Genomic DNA, 25,801 nt, shown 5'->3' with positions numbered 1-25,801 from the left:
GACATTTAGACGTTTTGTTTCGGCGTGGATCGAGGCAAATGAATCCTTTTCACCTTGAAAATAATAAATGTTTTTTTTTTTTGCATTTTAAACAACAGACCATTTCTCAGTGATCGTCAATAAAACAAAATCCCATTTCTCTCGGTTTAATGAAAACCAATAGGTCATTATGGTAAGTTTCAGTTTCAGTGCAAGTTTCACGTTTGAGGGAGTGAAACCGAGACATCTCAGACAAGAGCTTGTGACAGCAGCCATTTGGTCCACGGGAGACTTACAAGCAAATAATAATATCAAATGTGAGTAGCCCTAGGCCAAAATGAAATATATAAACATGCTGTCACATTTACTAGAGATGAATTGGTCTGACCCAACCTGGGAGATGCTAAAACGGTCATATTTATTTGTTCATTTATTTTTAATCCTTTAAACTCAATGACATCCGGGAAAACAACCCAGAAGAGCACAGAGGAACTGGACACATGAAGACTTGCTGGACTTATTGATACAATTTGAGAGAAATCCTGACACCTTCTGGAATTTCTTTGAAGAGCAGCTGAAAGTCACATTACAGTAAGAGACGTGTGTGTGTGTGCGCGCGCGTGTGTGTCACATCGTGTTCCTCATCAGGGCCGGTTCTAGACATTTGGAGGCCCTAGGCAAATATTCATGTTGGAGGCCCCCCACCCCCAATAAAAAACTCTTGAAACAAAAATGATTCCTAACCTTTTAGTTTATACAACATTTTATTTTAAATGTTGTATATTTTTACTTAAAAAGTACATTCATTTGGAAAGAAGTCTCTTTTGCTCAGCAAGCCTGGATTTATTTGATCAAAAATACAGAAAAATAATATATAGTGAAATATTATTAAAATTTAAAATAATGGTTTTCCTATTTTACTATACTTTAAAATATATTTATATTATGCAAAGCTGAATTTAGTGACACGTGATCCTTCAGAAAATATTCTGATTTATTATCAAATGTTATAAATGGTGCTTACAGTTTTTGCCCATTGCTTGAACACATTTTGCAAAATTTCGCTCATTGTGCCAAAACTCTACACATAAGTAAACGTGACACAACACTGGAAAATATACCGTTCACATCTGTGTCAAATTGAAACTCTACGATCAAAACCTAACATTCCTTTGTCAAAATGTAACTCTGATGACAAAATGACACATACTTGCACCATATGCTAACACTTTCAGATCAGAGGGAACACACTATTCTACTTTATATAAAACACTGCAGTCTTTGATTTTGACTGTTTATTCAGAAGGCATATTTTCAGGAGGAACATTTTCAAACTACCAAAAAAGCAAACAGGCCTACTCAATATTGTACATTGCAGTAAGATAAATTCAGATAAAGCAATATATATATATATATATATACACACTGTAATACTGTAATAGAAATAACACTATATATATTACAGTATACATACGGAGAGCATCTAGAAATGTGAGTATATGTTGGCTGTTGTATGCACTATAGAGCATATTACTGCACTATAGTGCTACACATACAGAACCCTCACCCCATCACATACCTGTGTAGCTCTACAAATGGATCCATGTGGTCCTGATATGGTACATATTCAGCTGGTACTGGATTTCACCAAATACTGTATTGTACATGTAAAGGACAGTTACACTTACCCATATATTCAGCTCGAAGTCCTTTGACCTTGTCACTGTTCCTCTAAAATGGGACTCTGTAGAGCTGCTTCATGGTGATGCTGTGTTTTCCCAAGATGCGTCTGATGGTGGTGATCCTCACATGGTTTATGTTGTTGAACACTGTTCTGTATGCAAGTATTTTCTGGTGGAGGCGGATGGCATTGTCTGCCCTCACTAGGTCCACAATGGTGAGTTCCTTCTGTTGTGTGAACAGTCATTGGCGTCCTCTCCCAAAAGGTCTTCTAGTCATTGATGTGATATACAGTACAGTGCTGTCAATACCATCTGAGTGGAGTAGAAGAGAGGTGAAGACATACCTGTTTTCTAGTCAGAATTTTCTTACAGTATTATAGATGTCACTGTGAAGTGGCTTTTGTAAATGTGGCTGGACTCTCTGCCCAGCCTCCCTCATCGTCAGGCCATGGTTGATTACATGGTCCACCAAAGTTGATCTTACAGTTTATCATCAGAGTCCGTGCATGGCCTCTTCGACCTTGACCTCCTCTTCCTCTTGCTCTCCCTCCCTCTATCCATGCTTACAAAGTTCTTCAAATGGCTAAACTGAGGGCTTTTTGTAGTTGGCTGATTGGTGTTCAGTTTTGCAATTAAGTGCCTTTGGGTGAGTATTTGAGTGGTTGGAATAACCCAATGTGTTTTGTATTTTGAATACATGTGTTTTCCAAATTACACCCTGAGATTTCATTTTTGAACAAAGTGTCTTATGTATGAAATAGAGTGTAGTATGAAGGACCAAGTGTGTTGCATAAAGGAGTAAGTGTGTTGCAGAACTGCAACTAGAGTGCAAAGCAACGCTTTTGTTTAAATCCTTCACTGTCACTTTTTATATATTTAACACATCCATGCTGAATATTCCTGTTTTTTTTTGGGGGGGGGGGGGGGGGGGTTCTGTATTTTTGATCAAATAAATGCAGGCTTGTAGAGCGTAATAAAAAAAAAACTTCTTTTAAAAATAGTAATTGGTCCAGACTTTTTTCCAGTAGGCTACTGTATGTACATATTAATCAAACTTCATCTAAGGTATCTAATGAAGATGTTATTGTTATTTTGCTGTTTTATTCACAGGTCCAGAATACAACTTCAGTGATGCTGCTCATGCCATAAACCACCACGCCTCACTGAAATCGACTGAAGTCAAATCTGCCAAATCTGACGACGGCCACGTGAACTTTTTCCTGCAGTGAATTTTATATAGTGAATGTGCAGGGAAACTCCTTTTCCTCGATTTACAGAAGAAATATCTCCTTCCAACTTCTGTATGACCAAACTGTTTATTAGGGCAAAAACTAGGTCAGTATTTTCATCATCTGTATAAACGGTTGCGCAGATCACCGTAAATGTCTAGGTTGCTGTTTTTCACTGATGCACAGGAACAGGATGCAGAAATAATATATATATATATAATATATATATATATATAAAAATCCATCATTTTTTTTTAGTGAATACAAACAATAAATAAAATACAGTTTTGGATTTATTGGTTTTCATGAGAGCTGTGTGACGTGAAGGTGAATTACAGGTGTGTGTCAGTTGTTGTGTAAAGGTTTGGGTGCCGTTTGAAGCGTTCTTTTGGCCATTTCCAGAACGCCCTCCTTCGTCTCGTTCCCTCCAATGAAACCACCGGCATGGACGAAGATGCATCCAGGAATCCCACTGAGTTTGGACAGCGCTTCGTCCCGGACACCTCGCCATTCCTCCAAAATACTCAACCTAGAGATGCAACGCACCATCAGCGGAAACTTACAATCAATTAGTGATGCACGACACAAAGACGTCAGGAAAAGCCATACCTGTTCTGGAAGGTGTTCAGTCCGGCCGGGACACACTGGATTCTCCAGTGTTCGTTCTGATCCGTGTAGAGCACAAATTTAATGGGCACGTCCACCTTCATCTCCTTCTCCAGGGAAAACAGATGCTCTTTCCAGGGACAGCCACCCTGAGACAGCAACACGATCTCCCCGCTCGGATCCACCTACGGGAACAACACCACCCATGACAATTACTTTCTAATTCTGGGTTTGGGTCATAAACTTTGAGTCTGTTGGGTAGTCGATTTATTTTAACACAGGACTGTTGAGCTGAGGTGCGTTTCCCGAAACCATCGTTCCAACGAATATTCGCAAACAGCTTCGCAGAGCTGTGTGTTCGACAGACCTAGATCTCGACCAGTGGTTAGAAGCAGAGTTTATAGTTTTTATGACATGTGGACTAAATAAAACTGGCAAAATAAGCAAGCTGCCATTCAGTGCAATCTAGAATACACAATAATGTCATTAACGTCTTTTAGTTTGTCAAGAGATTTAAAGCGTTGCGTGTGAAGAGTGTGCATGTGTGAACGAGCTCTAGTGTGTAAGAACGAGTCTATGATTGAACCTGGAAATAAAGCGAAATTCGAAATAGTCGTCAGATGCGGTGTCTGTAATTTAAACCAAAATATCTAACATTAATTAACCTGCATGACGCCATTAACCAACGTGGTTGAGCGACGTCACAGAGCTGACCTCTGTTCCCTGTGTTCCCCTTGAATCACCAGAACACATCAAATCTTTATTTACCTTGAGGGACCCGCAAAGTGAGAGATGGCTTCCACACACATTCACCCAAACACCTACAACTAGACCGTTGTGCTCAGACTGGCCACCTGAACACTAACCTCATGGATATTTTTAACCTGTTGACCATCACCTGGATCAACATACATGGTGGCGGCCATCTGGATTTGAGTGAAAGACCGGAATGGACTTTTTTCAGGCTTTTTGTACATGTGCTATGTTGCCTTATGGGAGTGGGAGACAGCAAGTATGGGGGGTAAGGGGTGAAACTGTTTGATTAAGGTATTGGTGTACAATGGTTGATTGGTGTGTGCTGTGTATTTAAACCAAGCGTGCCGCACAAGCCCTCAAAAGTGAAGCCAAAACGTCTCGATCGCCCCCCTGTGGCCGGTCCAAGTATAGCTCATAACCCCCGCCTCCCCATGTTATTCAATGGGACGCGAGACCAACTAAACAATTCAACTACACTTCACATATCCTTTTTCCAAAGATAGTTTCTGTCATTTACTGTAGTTTCTATCACGTTGTTGTAATTTCAAGTGTTTGTTTTTAAAATAAGTTTGTTTTTAGTTAGTTATGTGATGATAAAAACGGTGCTCTGACATCATGATTGACAGGTTCTCTGTGCGAGGTAGTCACTGAAGCACCAGCGGACTTGTTTTAATAATGTTGATTATGTGGTTAGTAGTTGTATTTACCTTATTTTAACGAGGTTCTGCAAACAGCAGACATCATTGGAGAAGAACGAAGCAGACAGAAGACACTTAATGAAAGTGCGGGGCGTTTGCTTGCGTTTGATTCCACGAGAATGAGGGCGCGGCCTTGATTTTGCGGCTTTACTTCCTGCTCACGACTGCGCATGTCTGGTCTTGAAAAGGGCAAGTGCGCAGACTCAAGTTCCAAGATGTCAGCGTCATATCGAGACACTGGCGGCTTCAGTTCTCTCTGATGGAAAAGAGCGAAGGGGCGTCGTCCATCTTTTTTTAAGTCTATGATTTAAACGTGTGTGTTGAATGAAATTGGGTTATTTGAGCATTAAAACATGTTCATGGTTTTGATATTTCCCATGTTATGATTGCTGAGAAATGGTAGTACCTAAGGCCCCGTCCACACTACTGCGTTTTCGTTTAAAAACGGAGACCTTTTGCTACGTTTGCACCTCCCGTCCAGACTAAAACGGGAAAAACGAAGACCTAAAACGGAGAAGTTTAGAAACGCTGCAGCTGCGTTTTGAAACTCCGGAGGGCGTTTTAGTGTGGACGAGACAAAACGTAGGAGTTTACAAACGATGACGCAGAGGCTTACGCTCGGCTCTATGATTGGGTGTCATCAGTCATGACGTGTCATTCCCTGATTCGCCAACCACTGTTTACACCGGCGCGCGCATGCCCAGTGTTGGTGAATGGTCACGTGATCTGTGTTTTCAGTCGTTTTAATGTGGACGGAGATCAATTCTAATACGCAGACAAAACGCTGGTGTGGACGGAGATCGTATTCATTTTAATTCTCCGTTTTTAAACGAAAACGCAGTAGTGTGGACGGGGCCTAAATGCTCACAGCAGGAAGTGGTCAAGCTAGAAAAGGTTTCTACGTCATAATACCTGATCCAAGGTTATTCTTTTGTATGTTCAAGTTTTTTTTTTTTTAAGTTTTTATTGTATTTTTTGGCACCTAGCACTTTCCCAGCTTGGGAGAATTAATAATTAAAGTGAAACTGGCATTTAACGTCATCCAAGTGTTGATTCAAAGAACTCTAGACGGCATCTTTGACACGTGACAAAATGGTTTCAGGAAACAGTCATGACAAGCTAGATGATTTCATTTCATTTCATTTCATCTGAAGCAGCAAGTTACTAGCCTGGTTCTACCAGACTCTCGTACATACATTTCATTTGTACAGAGAGTCTGGCCTCCCTCAATTGAGAAACGTTTCCTTCCTTGTAGGCGGGTTCACTATTAAAGTTCAAATCTATTGGATCTGCCCAGAGTCACTCACGATCTGCCATAGCCAATCGCTAATGTGTGGTCGTGAGTGACGTATGTCATGCGCCGAAACGGCTGGAAACAACCATAGACAGTAAAAGAAACAACAAGTCCGAACTCCGAATGATCAGAGGATTAAATTTACAATAGGATTTCAGTCAACGAGAGCTGCAGGTTTTGTTAATCTAGGAACAATTATTAATTCGAAATGTATATTTGACATGAAGGACAGTGATTATTTAGTCAATGCTGTAAGTTACAGTGAATGATCAGTCTGTCTGCAGATGTGTAATAAACAACAATTTTTCATATTACGTATTTTTGTTTCTTAATTACCTTAATTATGGTCTTCAAAGTATGTGTTTGTACATTTTTATATGGCATTTAGTTGTTTTTTTTATTAAAACAAATTAACCATTGACATCTAAAACTGAAAATCAAATATAGTCTCCAAAGTATGGGTTTTCAAATTTTTATTTATGACAATTTTTTTTTTTAAATCACAACCAATTTGTATGATTTACAACATGTAAAACTGACACACCAACCTCCTGCACGAGTGCACAAAGGGGCTCAAAATGTTCTATTCATCACAAGAATCAGTAAATTTACTGTTGGGAATCTGAGCGACTGACATGACTCCTGAGCGGATCTTCAACAATAGTTTAGCAGCCAGGACTCGGGGCTTCCGAACACCGCGAACACCAGGCTAAAGTCCAAAATGTCACGGTCATTGTGCACGAGCTGCCCAGCACAAACTTCCAACCTTTCTGCCTCCTTCACTTGGTCCTCCGTTGTGCAACAAGAGGTTAGACGATAACAATCCGGCTTTAAATTCTGTATATTCGGCAGTTTCTTTTCCAACAACGAACCGAAAAGCTTTTCTCACGTCTTTCTCCGCTGCCATTACTGTACTCAAACTGACGCACTACATCAACGTCATCGTTCTCAGCCACTCCCTCTATTCGCTGATTGGTCCTACAAAAAATTGATTTCTGGAAACCTAAGGATATGGAGCGGTCCCAGACACAGTACTGAAGGAAAATGAAATTGAGCGGAAGTGCGTAGGCGGGCGCAGCCAGGCTAGCAAGTTACACCATTGTTTGGGAAATGCACCGCTTTTTTCCCCAGTTAATTCTCTGATGGCGCAACAATAAAAACGATCTTAGTTTCATCATGCAACGCTCTGACAGTACAGCCGAGACAGACGCTCGAGTGCAGTCGTGTGTAAGTGAATCTGGCTTGCAAACACACAGATATTAATCACCTGGTATCTCGTCTGGACAGCTTGTCGCACGACCTCTCTCGCCGGGAGCCAGGCGTTCATGTAGAAGTCCAAACGGTCCTGGAATTCGGCTCCAACAAGAGCCAGGGCTTTATGGAAAGCCTTCTATGACATAAAAGGTTTTATCAAATGATATTCTTAACATGATTATAAAATTGCTTGAACTTCAGAGCCCTGACCTAAACCACTGTAAAGGACTGAACTGTGATTGTGTATTTGTTTTTTGCTACAGAACACACACAAAAGATTCACGTTCATGGACACAAGTTTACTGCATACACAAACTTTTGTGAACATATCAACCTGTGATAAACATACAGGTGAATCTTGAAAAATTTGAATATCGTGCAAAAGTTCATTTATTTCAGTAATTCAACATAAAAGGTGAAACTAATATATTATATATAGGCTCATTACATGCAAATATTTCAAGCCTTTATTAGTTAATATTTTGATGATTATGGCTTACAGCTTATGAACACCCCATATTAAAAATTAGAATATTGTTGATCCCCCCATGTGTGTGTGTGTTCTCAGCATACCTCGGTGTCCTGGTCTTTGCTGTTCCAGTGTGGGTTGAGATAGCCGACGCGAGCGCTGAGGGTCGTGGAGATCGAGTAACGTGCCTCTCCGTCACGCTGACAGATCCCGTTATCCACCGCGTCCACTTCCTCCACAAAGTTCTCATACATCTGAAACAGAAGACTTCAGGTGTCGGACACAGGGACATCTGACTTCTGCTTTATTAAAGATTCACATTGTTTTATTAAGTGCCATGTCAGCATCCAAGGCTATTTTCATGACAAAATTTAAATTACAAAAATACAATTATATAAATACAATAAAGACCAATCAAACAAAAACATCGAGTCATATTATACAAGATTTTTTAAATGAACATGATAAAAAAAAATCCAAACACTTTCCAGGCATAATCTTAATAAATAAGTGCAAAGTGTTCAAAGGGCTTTAAACGATTCCAGACGATGAATAACGGTCTTATCAAGCGAAACGATGGCTCATTTAATAAATAATTAACAAAATGTAAGTTTTATAAGCACAAATGCGTCTTGCTCTGTTCTGTGATGTGCGTTCGTGACTCTCCTGTTCGAACTCGTTCATCAAAATAAACGGATCTTTTTCAAGTCATATGGTTCATTCAACGAACGAAATAAACAAATTGACTCAAACTTAAACTTTGTTATTATTTTCATTAAATGAGCGATCGTTTCGCTTAATAAGACCCTTATTCATCGTCTGAAATCGTTTTAAAGCCCTTTGAACAGTTTGCACTGAAACTGTCTTTTGGACCTTGAACCATTTGGTGGACAGAAAATTATATGGAGAAAAATCCTGGAATGTTTTCATCAAAAACTTTAATTTCTTTTCGACTGAAGAAAGAAAGACATGGACATCTTGGATGGCATGGGGGTGAGTAAATTATCAGCAAAAGTTTTTTTTTAAAGTTAACTACTCCTTTAAGTGAGGCAACTTAATAAAAAGGTATTCTACTTGTATTAAGTCCAGGATGATCTAATTACATAAGTTTAACATGTAGGGGAGTTGGGTTTCACCATTAAGCAAAAAAACATTGGTCAAATATATATACGACATCTGGTGAATGCCACTTGATCAAGTCTAGTTTAAAGAGCGAGTCTGATTGTAATTTCCAGATGAATTTCATAAAGCTTATCATTTCTGCTTTGATGCGCTCAGGTTTAACTGACCTTGTCATAAAGCACCTCCAGTCGCGTGTCGTCCTGCTCCATCTTCGTCAGTGCGGCAAGAACTCGTCTGCCAAAGTGAAGATAAACCAAACCTGCCGAGCTCAGCTTCGTCACCCAGGGCTTCTCTGGACACAAGCTGTGGAAGCTTTCTACAAAAGATCTGTTGAAAAGAAACATAGATTCACACACTCACTGATGAATTCAGCTGATCCTCACTCGCATCTCGCAGGCCAAATCAAAAGATAATTTTCTTCCTGTTTTACTACTACATCCTTAAAATTTCACTCAAAAATAAAATTGTCATTAAAGGGTTAGTTCACTTTCGAATCTTTTCCCGTATCTTTTTCATCGTCTGGAATCGTTTAAAGCCCTTTGAACAGTTTGCACTGAAACTGTCTTTTGGACCTTGAACCATTTGGTTCCCGTTGAAGTCCATTATATGGAGAAAAATCCTGCAATGTTTTCATCAAAAACCTTAATTTCTTTTCGACTGAAGAAAAAAATGACGTGAACATTTTGGATGACATGGGGGTGAGTAAATTATCAGCAAAAGTTTTTTTAAAAGTGAACTACTCCTTTAATGAAAAACCTGAAAACGTGCAGCCCTACTGGAAACTCCTACCGTTTGCAGAGATTTCCTGATCTCATCCTTTATGAACTTTCTCAATATAAAATAATATTGTATTGGAATCTAAATTAAACATTTTAATACATTTGTAACACTACATTACACAGACACCCTCGTGTCGTTCCAAACCCGTAAGACTTTCGCTCATCTTCATAACACAAATGAAGATATTTTTGATTAAATCTGAGATTTTATAAAGTTTTCATAAAACTAATCCATTTGATTATGGTTCTTACAGAAGCTCAACTCAGCTTTAATTTACCACAACTGATGTGTTTGGATGTGATGATGATGTATGAATTATCTCTTTATCAACGTTTTGAAATGTCAAAGTGGCAGATGGAGTCAATGGAGGAACAGAAAGCGCTCACATTTCAACAAAAAACATCTTCGTGTTCTGAAGATGAATGACATGAGGGCGAGTATTTAAAAGCAGAATTTTAATTTTTTGGTGAAGTAACCTTTTAATATTACTGCATGTGTGACACATATATGAACAATCACATATTCATGATTTTTTTCATGACTGTTGCCTACAATTAATAATACTTCTAGTGTGCACAGCACAAACAACTATGTCCACCATTTTTTTATAAAAATGACTGAATGAAACGTGTACCTCTGGTGATGATCGTAGAGATGCCGACTGGGATCAAACTGTCCTCCAACATCCACCACAACATCACAGTCGGCCAGGACTGAGGAGTCTCTGCTGCGCACGACCTCTGCATCCTGACAATGAGGAAAGAAAACTGTAAGGTCAGGCACTTTATTATAATCTCCAATGGGAGAAATTCGTCCTTGACGAGAGAAGAGCTGCAACGTCAACCCACCACAAACACTCATCATTTAAACATTAATATTCATTCTACATAAAACATCCTTCCCTATACTAAATATAAACAAAATGACTAAGTTAAATAAGGAAAATAAAAAGATAAACACCATTAGTTCATAGATTACCTAAAACACAACACACGTCAAGGGTTCGATACAATCTGATTGGTATGCTTGTGTATCATAGACGTCTATAAAAAAAATATCTTGAGTCTGTATCCCCATAATTTCCCTGCTAACGTTAGTTACTCTGACCGAGCGACTTCAGAGAGTTAGTGCTGAATGCAGTCTGACTCAAGCGTGGTTCATGTGAGTGCACCTTATACTCCGGCAGCTGTCGCAGAAAGAAACACGCCAGAACTTCATCACAGTGAAAGGTGCCGTTATGAGTCCCGATCTTCGTCATCTTCTTCGTCAGGTGGTATTGGTTTATTAAAACGTGACTGACGGCTCTCTTGACTGTCCAGGAGCGGATCGCGTTCATCAAGAAAATAAACTTCTTCTTCGTAATCCACCTATCGGAGTCTTTTAGCGCTTAGAGAACCAGCATTACCGCCACCAACTGGACAGGCGTGTGAAGCGTCGGGAAAAAACTAAGCGAATCATTTGCTTCGCCAAATGATTCACTGTTTTGAATCGCTCAAAACGGAACGCGACACACTGGCGACTCCTGCTGGCAATCTATTAAATGCTATGAACATAAGAAGTGTCAGTATAACATGTTTTTTATTATATATATATATATATATATATATATATATATATATATATATATATATATATATATATATAAAATGTAATATATTATACATATAGAATATATATATATATATATATATATATATATATATATATATATATATATATATATATATATATTCTATTTTTATGTATTTTATTTTTTTAGTTAGTTTTTTTAAATTTTCTGTTGAAGTTATTAAACAGAATTTTTAATATATATATATAACTTCTGTTGAAGTATATATATATATATATATATATATATATATATATATATTAACTTAAACAGAAAATTTAAAAAAACTAACTAAAAAAATAAAATACATAAAAATAGAATATATATATATATATATATATATATATATATATATATATATATATTATCTTTTTTATACAAACACATCAAAAATGAACATACATTCACAGTTTTAGTAGCCTTACAAGAGGTTAGTCTTCTTGAAAGTGAGAAAAGTTGGGGGTAAATTTCATAGTTTTATTTGTGGATAAAATTGCAAGCAAAATAATTAAGTTGCAAAGAAAAAAGTATTCTCATATTGCTTCTCAAAAATGAAAAACCCAAACAGAACATTTTTGAAGTAAAGCACAAAGTCTATAGTTTACAATTAATTGGCAAATGTCTTGCCAAAGTTGTAAGATGTAAAAGATGTAAGATAGTCTCTGGTTGTGAATCACAAAAAGTACAGTTTACATCTATACTTAATTTAAATTTTGACACTATGAACGTTTTGACAGGATAATATTGACGAATAAGCTTAAAAGAAATCTCTTTGACCTTATTTACCAATAGGCTACTTGTTAGGGAGAGTCCAAACCTTCTTCCATGAAATCTCTTCCACTAACGCATTCCATTTTGAAACAACATGAGGAGTGGAAACACAATCATTGAGAAAAAGAAGACAAATATACCTCTATTATTTTTTAGTGTCGATTTAAAACATATCTTGCCTATATAGGCTACGTGTCTGCCGTATCTGGGAGAGAGGTAATTCAAGACTTGTCAAAAAACTGTTAAAACTGGCCTTTAAATAGCATAATAACACCACTGGGGATAGCACCAAATACAGAAGCAAACTGTTTTGGAGTAACAGGGATATTATAGTGAGTGAGAAATTTTTGATAAGTAACCATCCTGATTAAATAATTGGCTAATCCGATTGATCCCATTCTTAAACCAGCTTTCAAAAAATAAGGACTTATGTTTATAACAAATATTCTTATTATTCCAAATGAAGTAATTGGTTGGAGAAAAATTGTGTTTGAAAATCAAAGACCACGCTAGTGCTTGTTTGTGGAAATTAGAGAGAGCAACAGGGATCTTAATGCTGAAGTTATAGCCACACATCAACAGAAAATTCAAACCTCCCACCTGAGAAAAGACATACTATTCCAAACACTAAGTAATTTCTCAACCAAATGATTTTAAAGGTATTATTTAAAGTTTCAAAATCAACAAAATTAAGACCACCTTTACTGATGCTATTGGACAACACAGATTTTCTTATATAAGTGTCTTATTTTTCCGTACAAAACTACATAGCCTAGTAGTTGATCGATCTTTTTACACATTACTCTATCAAGGTCTAATGAAATAGCTGCGTATGTCAAACGTGAGATGCCTTCCGCCTTGGAGAGAAGAATCCTTCCTTTCAGAGATAAATCTCTCTGAAGCCATTGATTAAATCTTTTTTTAGCTTTCTCTATGATGGGCAAAAAGTTGAAATCACGTCTGAGTTTGACGTTTTTAGAGATTACTATTCCAAGGTATGTTATTGTCTCTTTAACTTGGATATTACATATACTGGAAACAGAGAACTGTTGATTGCCATGAATTCACATTTGGCCTCATTGAGATCGAGCCCAGATGCCTTGGAGAACTGTTTAATAGTATTAAGAGCCAAGGGAATTTGGTCTGAATTTTTTAGAAAAAGGGTAGTATCATCAGCCTGTCAGTATAATGTGTTATTGTATTAAATAGCTTGTATTACATAATGTTTGTTTAATGGAAAGCTTGGCTAATCAGACCAATAAGAGACTTTTAACTACAACTCTTTAAACCTCTGAAAAGCACTGAAAAGATATCAGGTAAAAAACAAGTAAAAACCATTGATTCATGAGTTTAAACCCACTGTCAATAAAAATATCAAACATTTTAAAAATTATTGCAGACATTGATTTTAGGTGGCGTTTGTTCAACTCATTGACTACAGTCAGAGACTATTTTTTTGCTATAGTAGGCTACATTGAAAGTAAACATAACCGGTTACAAACGGAAGTGCGTCACGAAGTTCAGTGCAAGTTGAACATCGAACAACCAGACAAATCAGAGTAAGAGATTTATCTGAAAGGTAAAATTATTCTGACTTCCATATACGAATATTTACATATTTTCTTGCCCTTATTTTAATTGAAGATGTCATAAGTCATTTAACCTCTAAGTCTTATTGAAAGCAAAGATGTGTAGAATGTAGATTTAATCCATGGAAATATTAAATGATAACCCCATTAATTAAAATAATTATTACATTTAAAAATAACAACACCTTGTAAATCTTATGATTGTTGACTAATTGCAATGTAATTAAAGACATTTGGCAAACAAAAATGGATAAAACTGGTAGGCACTCCAAGCAAGTCCTCTACTCAATAATTTTATCACTTAAAACTCATCTTTGATCACAAAAAAATAATATTAAAACATCTACCTAAAAAATTATTCATGCCTTAAAATATCTTGAATGTCGACACCCTTGCCTCATTCTATGAATATGCAAATGAGCCCTGCCTCCACTCACTCGCTCAGCTCAGAGATCCACAGGTTGACGTTCACACGTTGATTTGATTAGTTACAAGGTAGTTTGTGACGTCAGAAACACCAGCGATTTCAAACTGTGTTTTTGAGATTGTCTTTGGTTCACTGCAGTTTTAAGGAGAAAACACTGTCGACTTATGAATTTACACATTGTGTGTTTAAAACATATTAAAAACACCACAGAGACACACACATTAAAAGCTGGATTTTTACCACAGGTGGACTTTAATATATTATTTATTGAAACACATTAAGTGCCTCATTATAAACCAACAGCAATTATGCAGCGGAGTTCAACAATGATTTCTCACACACACTTTAGAGAGTCTACAGTCTGAAATGCATCACGTTACTTTATTACTCATGGATATGTTAACAAGATCTACTTCAGCTTCATAAATTCCTGAACAACTTTGATCAACACATGTTGATTGCTTAGACTAGTAAAAAGCACAAAGAAATGTACAAAAAATAATAATTAAATTATGGGCACTGTTTCAAAAATCTTTTAAAATCGGCAAAAGCATTATTGAGTCAAACTATTAGAAAACAAAATGTTAACTCAACCATTTTTTTTTCTAAATGGATAAATTCAAGCATTTAGTTTTAAATAAGTTTGATTTAGGCTATAATTGTATAATTGTCAGTAAAAGGTTAATAATTAAAACATGCTAAATGATGTCAAAGTAGTTTCATTAACTGAAGAGAATTCTCTTCAAAAGCAGTCAGATGGTCAATCACATTTCACAGTTAAATAAACAGTTGCAGATTCATGCCTGGAAGCATTATGTGATTTTATTTATTTATTTATTTATTTATTTATTTTTTGCCTTGTAAAAAGTAATTGATTGAGAAAAGCATTCAGATTCACAGAAATTTAGGTATATTATAGGTATATTTAAAACATAATGTGATTATCTATTTTATTGCTCCTGGTTTGAGCAATTGTCTCTCAATTGCCCTGACACTGGAAATTAGACATGGTTTTCATTAGAAAAAGAGGCATTTAAGTTGTGTGTTAGTGCATGAATGATGTAGTGGAGCTGATCTTCAGTCTGAGCTGCTGCTGCTACTGCTGCTACTGCTGGACGAATGCTGAAACAGGACAAAACAAAATGCATTTCAGACAGAGAATAATTCAGCATCACTGCAGCCAACTAACCACCTTTCATGATGAACTGTGTTTAAGAAGTTAACACATTGGCTGTCTGTTTGAATAATGACAACAGATCTCATCACTCTAATATGATGATTTGATGCTCAAGAAACATTTATGATTATAATCAATGTTGAAAACAGTTGTGCTGCTTGATACATTTTATTTTTCAGGATTCTTTGATGACTAGAAAGTTCAAAAGAACAGTATTTATTTCAAATATAATATTTTGTAACAATATAAAGGTATTTACTGTGATTTCAATTTGATGCTTGCTTTCATTCTTTAAAAAATATTTAAAATATTGCTGAGGATGGGTACATGGTGGCCATAAAGGGATGGACATGGTCAGAAACAATGCTCAGGTAGGCCGTGGCATTTAAACGATGACCAATTGGCACTAAGGGGCCTAAAGTGTGCCAAGAAAACATCCCCCAAACCATTACACCACCACCACCAGCCTGCACAGTGGTAACAAGGCATGATGGATCCATGTTCTCATTCTGTTTACACCAAATTCTGACTCTACCATCTGAATATCTGCTTCTCGGTCAGTAGTGGTGCATGTCTCGGAGTTCGGGTATGCGTTTATTACGCGCTTTACTGTGCAGCCAAAACCTCAGTGCCTGTTGACACCAAGTTTTGCTGCAGGTCTTTTGCAGTCACAGGGTTTTTCTGAACCTGCCTTCTCAGATATCCAGTTGTAGCCTTTGAAAGTTTTCTTTTTTAGCCCTGTCCAGGTAGTGCAACGACTGTTCGTTTAACTTGGGATCTATGCTTCCAACGGTGTAACATTTAGTAGAATCCTGTTCCTTGTTTGTGAAGGCGATGATATCTTCTCTTAATGGTCTAAAAAGTTCATTTTGACCGGATGTGCATCCCACAAATCTCCATCAACTGCAAGATGCTATCCTATCAATAGCTTGTTTTCACGTGACGTCACACCACTGCGTTGCCATGACGCGGACAGCAGATGGAGGGCAGGAAGTGATTTTCTACATTAGGAAGCACTAAACACACTCAAAATGCCTATGTTTTGCGTCGTTTATGGTTGCTCAAATCGATCAAACCACGAGGAGTTTTTATCGTGTGCCAAAAGTTGTTGTTCATAAGGGGGGAAATACAAGAAATTGACAGAAAAACACCAGGAAAAATGCCTTGCAAACCTACGTCTGCGGTCGGGAGGAGCCGAATGGGAAAATGCCTGTGTGTGTGTGCAGTGATCACTTAGTCAAATGTGAGTTAATACATTATTTATGCGGCTTATAATTACATTATTCGGGTGTTTAAATACACTTATGTGGCTGTTCGTGTAACGTACCAGTTTGCGAACTTTGTAAAGTCAAAGTATGTCTGCAAGGCGAGTTAGTTGCGGATATCTATAGCCTCGATGGAAGGCAAATCTCTCAATTCAGTTGAAAATCGGTCCTCTTCATAACGTAAGGATCACGTCCAACATATGTTTCGATTTTCTGTTTGTACATTTCTCTTGTAATAGCCTCTAAAGTAGTACAGTACGGATTTTCCTCCATCACGTCCATTGCACTCTTCACTCCTTGCCCTCCTCAACACAATCACGTGACTGCAAACCACCTATATGGGCCAACATTTCTAAAGAATGCTTTCAGCACCTTGTTAAATCAATGCCACGTAGAATTCTTAATGGTCTAAAAAGTTAATTTCGATTTCTAACATGCAGTCAAACGTGACATTAAACAAACCTAGCCAGTCCAGATATTTCATATGTTCTAACTCAAGCACACCTGGTGCAACTAATGAAGCCTTTGATTAGTAAAACGACACCCGTTTTGCAGATTTGTGCAGTTGTGAGGGATTCTGTTCAGGGGGTTGAATAATTTAGAGAATAATTTAGTTGTATTTTCAGTTCAATTTTGGGAAACCACAAAAGTTGTGTTGGGCTATTTCAATTATTTTTGTTTGATGTGTTCACTGCAGTAAGACTGTGTGTGTATATATATATATATATATATATATATATATATATATATGAGAGAGAGAGAGAGAGAGAGAGAGCGAGAGAGAGAGAGAGAGAGAGAGAGAGAGAGAGAGAGAGAGAGAGAGAGAGAGAGAGAGAGAGAGAGAGAGAGAGCGCGAGAGAGAGAGAGAGAGAGAGAGAGAGAGATCAATAATGATGTCATTGAACACAGCATGAGCTATACCTACCTTGGTATAACCATATCAGCATCAGGGAGTTTCAACATGGCAGTGAATGAACTAAAAGAAAAAGCTCGAAGAGCTATACATGCAATTAAGAGAAAATTCTATAACTTCCAAATTCCAATTAAAATCTGGCTTAAAATATTTGACAGTGTCATCCAGCCCATTGCGCTATATGGTAGTGAAATATGGGGTCCACTCAGTCATCAGAGCTATACCCGTTGGGACAAACACCCAACAGAATCTCTTCATGCAGAATTTTGCAGATACATTCTACACGTACACAGAAACACACCAACAAATGCATGCAGAGCAGAATTAGGCAGATACCCCCTGATAATTAACATCCAAAAGAGAACACTCAACTTTTTTAACCACCTGAAATCCAGCCCCCAAAACACACTTCACTCCAAGGCCCTCCGAACCCAGGAGCTGAGCCCAGAAAAGAGTCCCCTATGTCAACTGGTACTAAGACAAACTGCCCCACATCAGAGACAGTCTGAGCAGCCTCAGAACAACACTGCCGTCCAAACACCAATCAGAGTCAAGCAAATCATAGCACAATGCAAAGAAACCTATCTGGAACATTGGAAAGAAGAAACTAAAAGCCAAAGTAGACTAGAATGTTATCTGACCCTAAACAGAGAATATAAATTAGCAGAATATCTCTCTACTTTCAGAGATAGAAAGCAGAGACAGATCCTAACCAGGTACAGGCTCAGTGATCACAAACTGGCAATTGAAACAGGAAGACACAAAAAATTGTGGCAACCAAAAGAAAACAGAACGTGTGATCACTGTTTGACAGGTGAGGTTGAGACGGAGATGCACTTTCTCCTAAAATGTGAAGCGTTCAAAGACACAAGGGACCTTTACTTTAACAAATTTAACTATATAATCCCAAATTTCATAGACCTGGATGACATTTCTAAGTTAAACTTTCTCCTGGGAGAAGGAGACAAAACTTATCTTGCTGCCCAATATATTCAAACATGCCACAACCTGAGGGGCAGTGAATGAGTGATTGACACACACACACACACACATATATCCAAATATTGTGTTAAGTGTTTATGTGTGTGTGTGCATGTATGTGTATATATATATACATATATATGTGTGTATGTGTGTATATATATGTATATATATATATATGTGTGTATATGTATATATATGTGTGTGTATGTATATGTATATATATGTGTATAGAGTATTTTTTGTATATGTTGTATATGCTTTGGCAACATTGTTTGAAAAACTTTCATGCCAATAAAGCCCCTTTGAATTGAATTGAATTGAATTGAGAGAGAGAGGGGGGCTATTGTTCAGATTTTGGCAAAAAATTATTTTGCATGAAATTATCAAATAAGGGTTTAGACATTACTGGTGTAATAACATTTATATCCACTGAACATTCAGCCTCTTACCTTGCCATGTTTCATATGTTTATGTTCCTTGTTAGCTTTATGAGCTTTATGCCCTTTCTTCATCTTTTTCATCTTTTTGTGTTTCTTATGACCAGGTACACTCATTCCAGCCGGGACGGGGCATGGATGCCCAGCTCCGGGATACGGTCCCGGATGCCCAGGTCCAGGGAACGGTTGCCCCGCTCCGGGATAGGGGCCGGGGTACTGTTGCCCCGGTCCAGGATAGGGGCCTTGCGGACCGGGAGGGAAAGGCTGTTGGTTCGGGGTCATGTACGGGATGGTGTTGGGCTGGTTTATGCCAGGCGGATAGGCAGGGTTCTGTCCGGGGTGTGATGGGATAGGCATGCCTGGATATCCAGGGTTTGGAGGTCCCGGATAGGCAGGATTGGGCGGCTGAACCGGAGGTCCTGCGTATCACAGCAAGCCAGATATGAGCATGTAAGTATTGACTATCGATACATGAATCTTCCATGAAACACAACAGGAGAATGTCCCTAGGCAGGTTTGTTCAAACAGTGATAATGGATTATTTTAAAGGATAAGCTCAAAAAGAGAGTATCATAATGGTGGTCAATACAAATGTCACTGCATTGGCATTTAAAAATCATAATCCACTTTCACTACAAGCAGAACCGCCATTCAATAGTGTTTTACGGAAGAAAGAACATCCTTTACAGTAAAACAGTGATGGGACAGCGAATGGAAATTGTTTGCATAAACTGTTTCTTTAAATCTTGTTTCTAAAAACTAAAAAGTTTTCAAAGAACTTTAATGAGTTTAGTATCAACTGGCTTTGCTTTAGGGCCATTTTTTTTTACATTGAAAATCAAGTGGCAGAACCAGAACACTAACCAGAACACTAACCAAAATTTATATTAAACAAAGTTAAATCTAAAGTCTAAAATTTGCTTAAAACTTTCAGATATATGAACGTATTGATTTCTAAATGTTGGTTTCCTGCTATCTCTCAGTAAATAAGCACACACAAAATGTTGTGCTCAGCACAAATATTGTTCATCCATGAACAAACACATCACAATATTGACCAGCAGGGCCTGGTTGGACTACTAACTAAACATGTTAGTTAGTAGTGTGTTGAAACTGGCGATAATGGTAAGGGGCGGGACATTTCCCCAAAGCACTCGAAGCGCTCGACCAATCACAACACACTGATCCAACGAAAAATAAGAGCACAGTGTGCTTTTCAGAAGGAGGGGCTTCATAGAGACAGGAAATTATCAGTGGACGTTTCTCATAACTCGTTGCTTTACCGCTAGCAGTGGTGGAGGAAGTACTGAATCTCAGTACTTAAGTAAAAATAACCAGATAAATATTTACTTTAGTAAAAGTAGAAGTAACACAATGACAACCATACTTAAGTAAAAAGTAAAAAGTACCTGATTTTAAATGTACTTTAAGTAGTAAAAGTAAAAGTACTTGCATAAAAATTTATTCTCTTAATGACTATTTTCTAATGATTAATAAAACATTTAATTCTAACTCATTCAACCTAATACTCCTATAATGATGTTCAATAATGATAGAACAAAATTGTTGTCACCATTTCTGAAACAAGCTTGCAATTAGGCAATATGCACACCATGCTTATCCTTACTATATGTTAATAACTATGTTTGGCAGTAAACGCGATTAATTTATGGTGTAATTCTGAACCTCTTGGCTTGCCATAATCCTAACCAAACATATATTACACACGGTGTGTTTCCTATGCACGTAAAAACAAATTTTCAGGTATAAATTGCACGATAAACACACTGCGTGCGAGACGCATTTAGTGTAACCGGGTTGATATACTGTATCTATGGCAACCAAACGTCACTGGCGAGCAACGAACGTGCAACGAACGGACGGTCAGATTACGTTTTGTCAGGGGAAAAACTGATCAGAAAATGTAATGAAAAAGTAACAGAAGTTGTAGAAATGTAGTGGAGTAGAAAGTATAATAGTTGCTGCAAAATGTAACAAAGTAAAAGTAAAAAGTATGCACTATTTATTCTACTTAAGTAAAGCAAAAATACGTGAAAAATGTACTTAAGTAAAGTAACAAAGTATTTGTACTTCGTTACATTCCACCACTGACCGCTAGTACGATGCGTTGTTGGAGAAAGTAACTAGCTAGTCAACACTATTTCCCTAAAACGCAATGTAACTGCCCCACATCCATTGTTCGAAGCATGTTGGTTTAACAATATAGTTAAAAGAATATCTATTTGCACTATTTACACTAACTCCGCACACTGACATCTAGTTGGCCCAGACAAAATTAAGGAAAATGCTGGATTGTCAACAGTACCAATAGCGTAGAGGCAAGTCGGATGGCAGAAAACTTTTATGCAAATTGACCCGAGTTGAATCCGCCTTTGGCCGAACTCACTCCACTCCCTTTTTACATCACACCTGAAAGGCATTTCATTTGAATAGAAATCAAGCAAATATTCAACATTTTGAAATAAAAAGCCTAACGTGAGTTTAATAAATTGTTAATCAGTTAGGTGTAGGGAGGGCTTTATTGTCCCAATAAGGCAGTATTTATGCAATAATTTGAATTAATATTTTCATTTACACTATGTTATTATTGCAAACAGATGTACAAAAACACTGAAGTGCAAATAGCATCTACCACTATTTATACGAATAAATTGCATCTAACAACCATTTACACAGCCTATCGCAAAGAAAATGCAGCTATTTTAACTTAGTGTAAATAGAATGCATCAACAAGAAAATATGGTTTGCCTTCTAGATCGAATTAATGTCATATTATTGGTGTGTAAATAATGAAGACTACTCGGCAATTTTTGTTCTCTGTTGTTTAGCTTTACGTCCAGATGTTTCACTTGCGTATAACTCCAGAGCATCAGAGCACATGCACACTTTACAAACATTCTCGACAAACTAAAAGATGTAGAATGGAAATTGTTTATATTTGGAATGAAAGATATAGAATGCATTGCATGTCAGTTACTTGTTATGAACAAGAGCATGATCTATGCCATGCAAACATGAAACTCTGCATCTAACCGCAGGTCGAGAGCTGTCTTTTCAAACACACAACTTTGCGATGCTGTTTGTGAATGTTCGTTAGAACTATGGTGTCGGGAAACACAGAATCGTTCAACTGTGCTGGTTTTTGTGACAATCTAGATTTGTGACTATAGTTGGCAACAACACTTTTAAGAAACACACCCCAGTGTTACTGATAGACCTGGAAGGGAGGAGTTACAACAATGTAAAATATGCGGAAAATAATGTTTTTCGAACATTCAAGCATGAAAACAGCCCAAAAACATCATCAAGACTGTAAAATGGCCTAATATGTCCTCTTTAATACAAAACTCTGTTTTGTTTGATGTAAGGCAGACACCACTATAGGAATCCTGCTAACCTCATCATCACATTAGTGAAAACACAGCATCTGCCTTTTTGAGATCATGAAAGTCTTCACTGTTGCTAAACGCAACGTTAACTATTCTTGCATGACAAACCTGCTGTGCTGCTGCGAGTATGGACTGCTATGGATTAAACTAGTGGTCATAGCATGCAAATTGTTTGTTTCACTGCTTCTATTGTTCTCATTTGTAAGTCGCTTTGGATAAAAGCGCCTGCTAAATGAATGTAAATGAATGAGAATACAAACAGTGATCTTAGTTTACGTTTTAAATTTTTTAATTAAGACAAACTTACTGATTAAAAAAAATTAACAAATTTTATGGATGATTACTTATTATATTAGCATGCATTATTTATATAAGGGTATTTATTATTATATAAGACCATTTCAGGCATTTTCCTTTTGTTTTGTCTATCCTCTTTTACTCAGTTAAATAGCCGGTAAAGTGGATTACACTGACTATCAGTATCTTACCTGTGACTGTGACCTGGATTGAGGTCCAACATAGACATGAATGTTGCGTTGAAAATCCAGCTTTTAATGTTGTTTATATGTCTATGTGGTGTTTTTAATATGCTTTAAGTCAAACCATGTGTAAATTTATAAGTTGACAGCATTGCTGAGTGTTCTCTCAACTGCAGTCTCAAAAACACGGTTTGAAATTGCTGGTGTTTCTGACGTCACAAACTACCTTGTAACCAATCAGATCAACGTGTGATCGTCAACCAGTGGATCTGAGGGAGTGAGTGGAGGCGGGGCTTATTTTTTCATATTCATAGAACCATGTATACTAAATGAGGCAAGGGTGTCGACGTGCATTCAAGCTATTTTAAGGCAAGAAGAATTTTTTTAAGTAAAAAAACGTTTAAATATGTAATTTTGCCGATCAAAGATGAGTTTTAAAGGATACAATTATTGACTAAAGGGGGACTTTAATGAATTAACTCAGAGAAAAAGTGAAACCAAAAATCACCTTGATTCGGCCACATGTTTGTCTCCTGCAACTGATCTGCAACAAATAAAAGAAAGACAAACTTTAAAAGTAAACCTCCAATAGTGCGTTTATGCATGTATAGCCAACACTAGACTTACCACTTTCACCTCAAACCGGTTATGTGCGCTGAACAGATATTTACTACAAATTTGGCTTATCATAGCTGTATACATTACACCAGTGGTGTCTAAAACAGCCTAAGATGCGGATAAGGTCTAGAAACATTCAAATACCGTTTGGATATGTGAACAGTCAGACTGGAGTTATGAGTTGCACACGATCTGTGCCGTCATTTCAATAAGAGCATCCAAAACCATAAGCACGGATTAAAGGTGATTGGATGTAAAAGTACAAGCAGTTTTTAATTAAGTTCAGATAAATGCCATTTAACATTTTGTAGGAAATACTTTTTTTAATTGTTATATTGAATAATAATAAGCGATAGCAGTGAAAATCCCCTGAAGTAGTTACTGTACACTTACACTAGTATTTCATACAAAGAAACCTTTTGCAATTCTGTTTGATGAAAAGATTATTACTATAGTTGCCCTGAAGTGCAAATAAAATGTATACCTCAATGCAATGCACATGAGGAACTGTGTCAGTGTCACCATGGATTGTATCCGTCTAATCAACATGCTTTCTTTTACCTGGCATTTATAATGTGGATGAAAGTTCAGATGATAATTTCTTCCCTATACGTCTTATTCACGGCAGCGCCATCTTTGATTTTTAATGAGAATGAAAGCGAGGCTGTGAGGGATAGACTTGCATCTCTTCAATGGGCTGTATTGTTATTTAATGTGTTTTCGGATTGTTCTGTTCATGAAACACTGGAAAAATATCTTTCCAAGAAATTTAGGTTGACAAAAAAAAATTGTAAGTAATCTAGTAGCTTTATTCAGCTTTCTACAGCGGATGCCATTGGAAACACGGTAAGTCTATCCCTCACAGCCTCGCTTTCATACCGGTCATGGCGCTGCTCTGAATAAGGTCTATAGTGACATATGAACCGGCTTCTGAAACAAAAAATAATGTAGGGCGGGACTTGATTTTGTCTGTGAGGAATTGATTGGACGGTTGTGGTTTGCTATTGGTGGATCTCATGTGAGTGACAGGTTGCCCCGCCCTTGCGCTAGTAAACACATCATCAGAGAGACATGCGTGAAGTGAAGTTATTCTGATTCAAGATTACCAGGAACATTCATTAAAATAACGCGCATTGATAACTCATTTAGGCTATAATAAACACAGCAATATTACTTTCAAAGATTTGTACATTTTGCTTAGGCTACATATGACTTTATAGAGCCCCGCAAATGATCTGTTCCCCTGATTTACTAAATAGTGTGAACCATTTTAGCCTACTAATCTGTTCCTTCGAATTATAAATAGTGTGCATGATATAGGCTAGCAAATCAAGGGAATGGAATAGTAAATCGTGCACATGAATTTTTTTAATTTGAGGAAACAAATTTGTAAATTATAATTTATATATTCCAGCATGTCATGGGGGCTTCTGCCCTTTCCATTTGCAGTTTTGTTATTTGTTAATATAGTTTGCACCTCAGGGTTACCATTTACAGTGTAATTAAGATAAGAGGAAACCTGCTAATCTCAAAAAATAAAAAAATAAAAAAAGTTGTAAAACATAATAAACATCAATTTTCAAAATTGTTTTACGATGTAAAATAAGTTTAAAATCAACTAATAATTAAATTTAAAAAACAACAACATGCAACCGTTTATTCGAATAAATCTTCTTTAGTTTCAGCGAGATCAGTCAGCTTCCTTCGCTCCCTCGAAACTGCGCACTCCATGTTCTACACATCCGGGACAGGAGAAGCACTTCATCTCAGCTGGAAAACGCCCTGTGCAAACAACAACTCTCTCCCACAGTCTGCTGTATGTAAAATAAAAGCGTAAACCCTCCTGAACAAACAGGGACTGTCCGCAGCTCCTCAGAGGTCAAGAAGCCCACAAACACACTGACACTCCGTTTACAACTTTACATGAAACCGCTTACATCATTAATAATGTAATAGGCTAATTACAAACTCTGGAACGCATTGAAAGATACTTCTTTTAGGATTTGCAAGCCGATTTCCGAAAGCTACTTCATGCATTTAGTATTTCGAAATAACACGTTTAGACCACATAGCCTACCTTGTTCCTCGGGAAACTTTGGTGCACTGACTCTGACTGACTGACTCACGCTTCCGCGTTCCGCGCGCTCAATGATCACCGGCGTGACGTCACCGAGCGCGGACTCTGACCTCACCTGTCACCTGTCTGATGATCAGGTAATGTTCTGCCTTTTATCGTGGTCAAGCATAACTTTT

At 37.3% G+C, this 25,801-nt stretch overlaps 2 protein-coding genes across 3 annotated transcripts; both read right to left on the bottom strand.

Annotated features, from left to right (window-relative positions):
* Positions 1–3,165: 3,165 nt before the first annotated feature.
* On the bottom strand, positions 3,166–11,263 carry myg1 (myg1 exonuclease). Of its 2 annotated transcripts, none has more exons than XM_039679006.2 (7): positions 11,041–11,263; positions 10,504–10,616; positions 9,257–9,416; positions 8,072–8,221; positions 7,512–7,634; positions 3,500–3,681; positions 3,166–3,419 (listed from the first exon to the last, which is right to left on the bottom strand). In XM_039679006.2, the coding sequence occupies exons 1-7, from the start codon at positions 11,203–11,205 to the stop codon at positions 3,236–3,238; spliced, it is 1,077 nt and encodes a 358-aa protein (XP_039534940.2). In that variant the 5' UTR covers positions 11,206–11,263; the 3' UTR covers positions 3,166–3,235. The 2 variants fall into 2 exon arrangements, with proteins under 2 accessions (XP_039534940.2, XP_039534941.2); XM_039679007.2 differs by having other exon boundaries at positions 7,512–7,631; positions 11,041–11,251.
* Positions 11,264–15,060: 3,797 nt separating this feature from the next.
* prr13 (proline rich 13) lies at positions 15,061–25,735 on the bottom strand. The gene is made up of 4 exons (XM_039679034.2): positions 25,626–25,735; positions 23,439–23,474; positions 19,054–19,460; positions 15,061–15,387 (listed from the first exon to the last, which is right to left on the bottom strand). The coding sequence occupies exons 2-4, from the start codon at positions 23,452–23,454 to the stop codon at positions 15,343–15,345; spliced, it is 468 nt and encodes a 155-aa protein (XP_039534968.2). The 5' UTR covers positions 23,455–23,474; positions 25,626–25,735; the 3' UTR covers positions 15,061–15,342.
* Between the last annotated feature and the right edge of the window lie 66 nt (positions 25,736–25,801).

The sequence above is a fragment of the Pimephales promelas genome, chromosome 21, assembly GCF_988280905.1.
Source record: "Pimephales promelas chromosome 21, fPimPro1.hap1.1, whole genome shotgun sequence".
NCBI lineage: Eukaryota > Metazoa > Chordata > Actinopteri > Cypriniformes > Leuciscidae > Pimephales > Pimephales promelas.
This window is presented reverse-complemented; position numbering and strand designations above follow the sequence as displayed.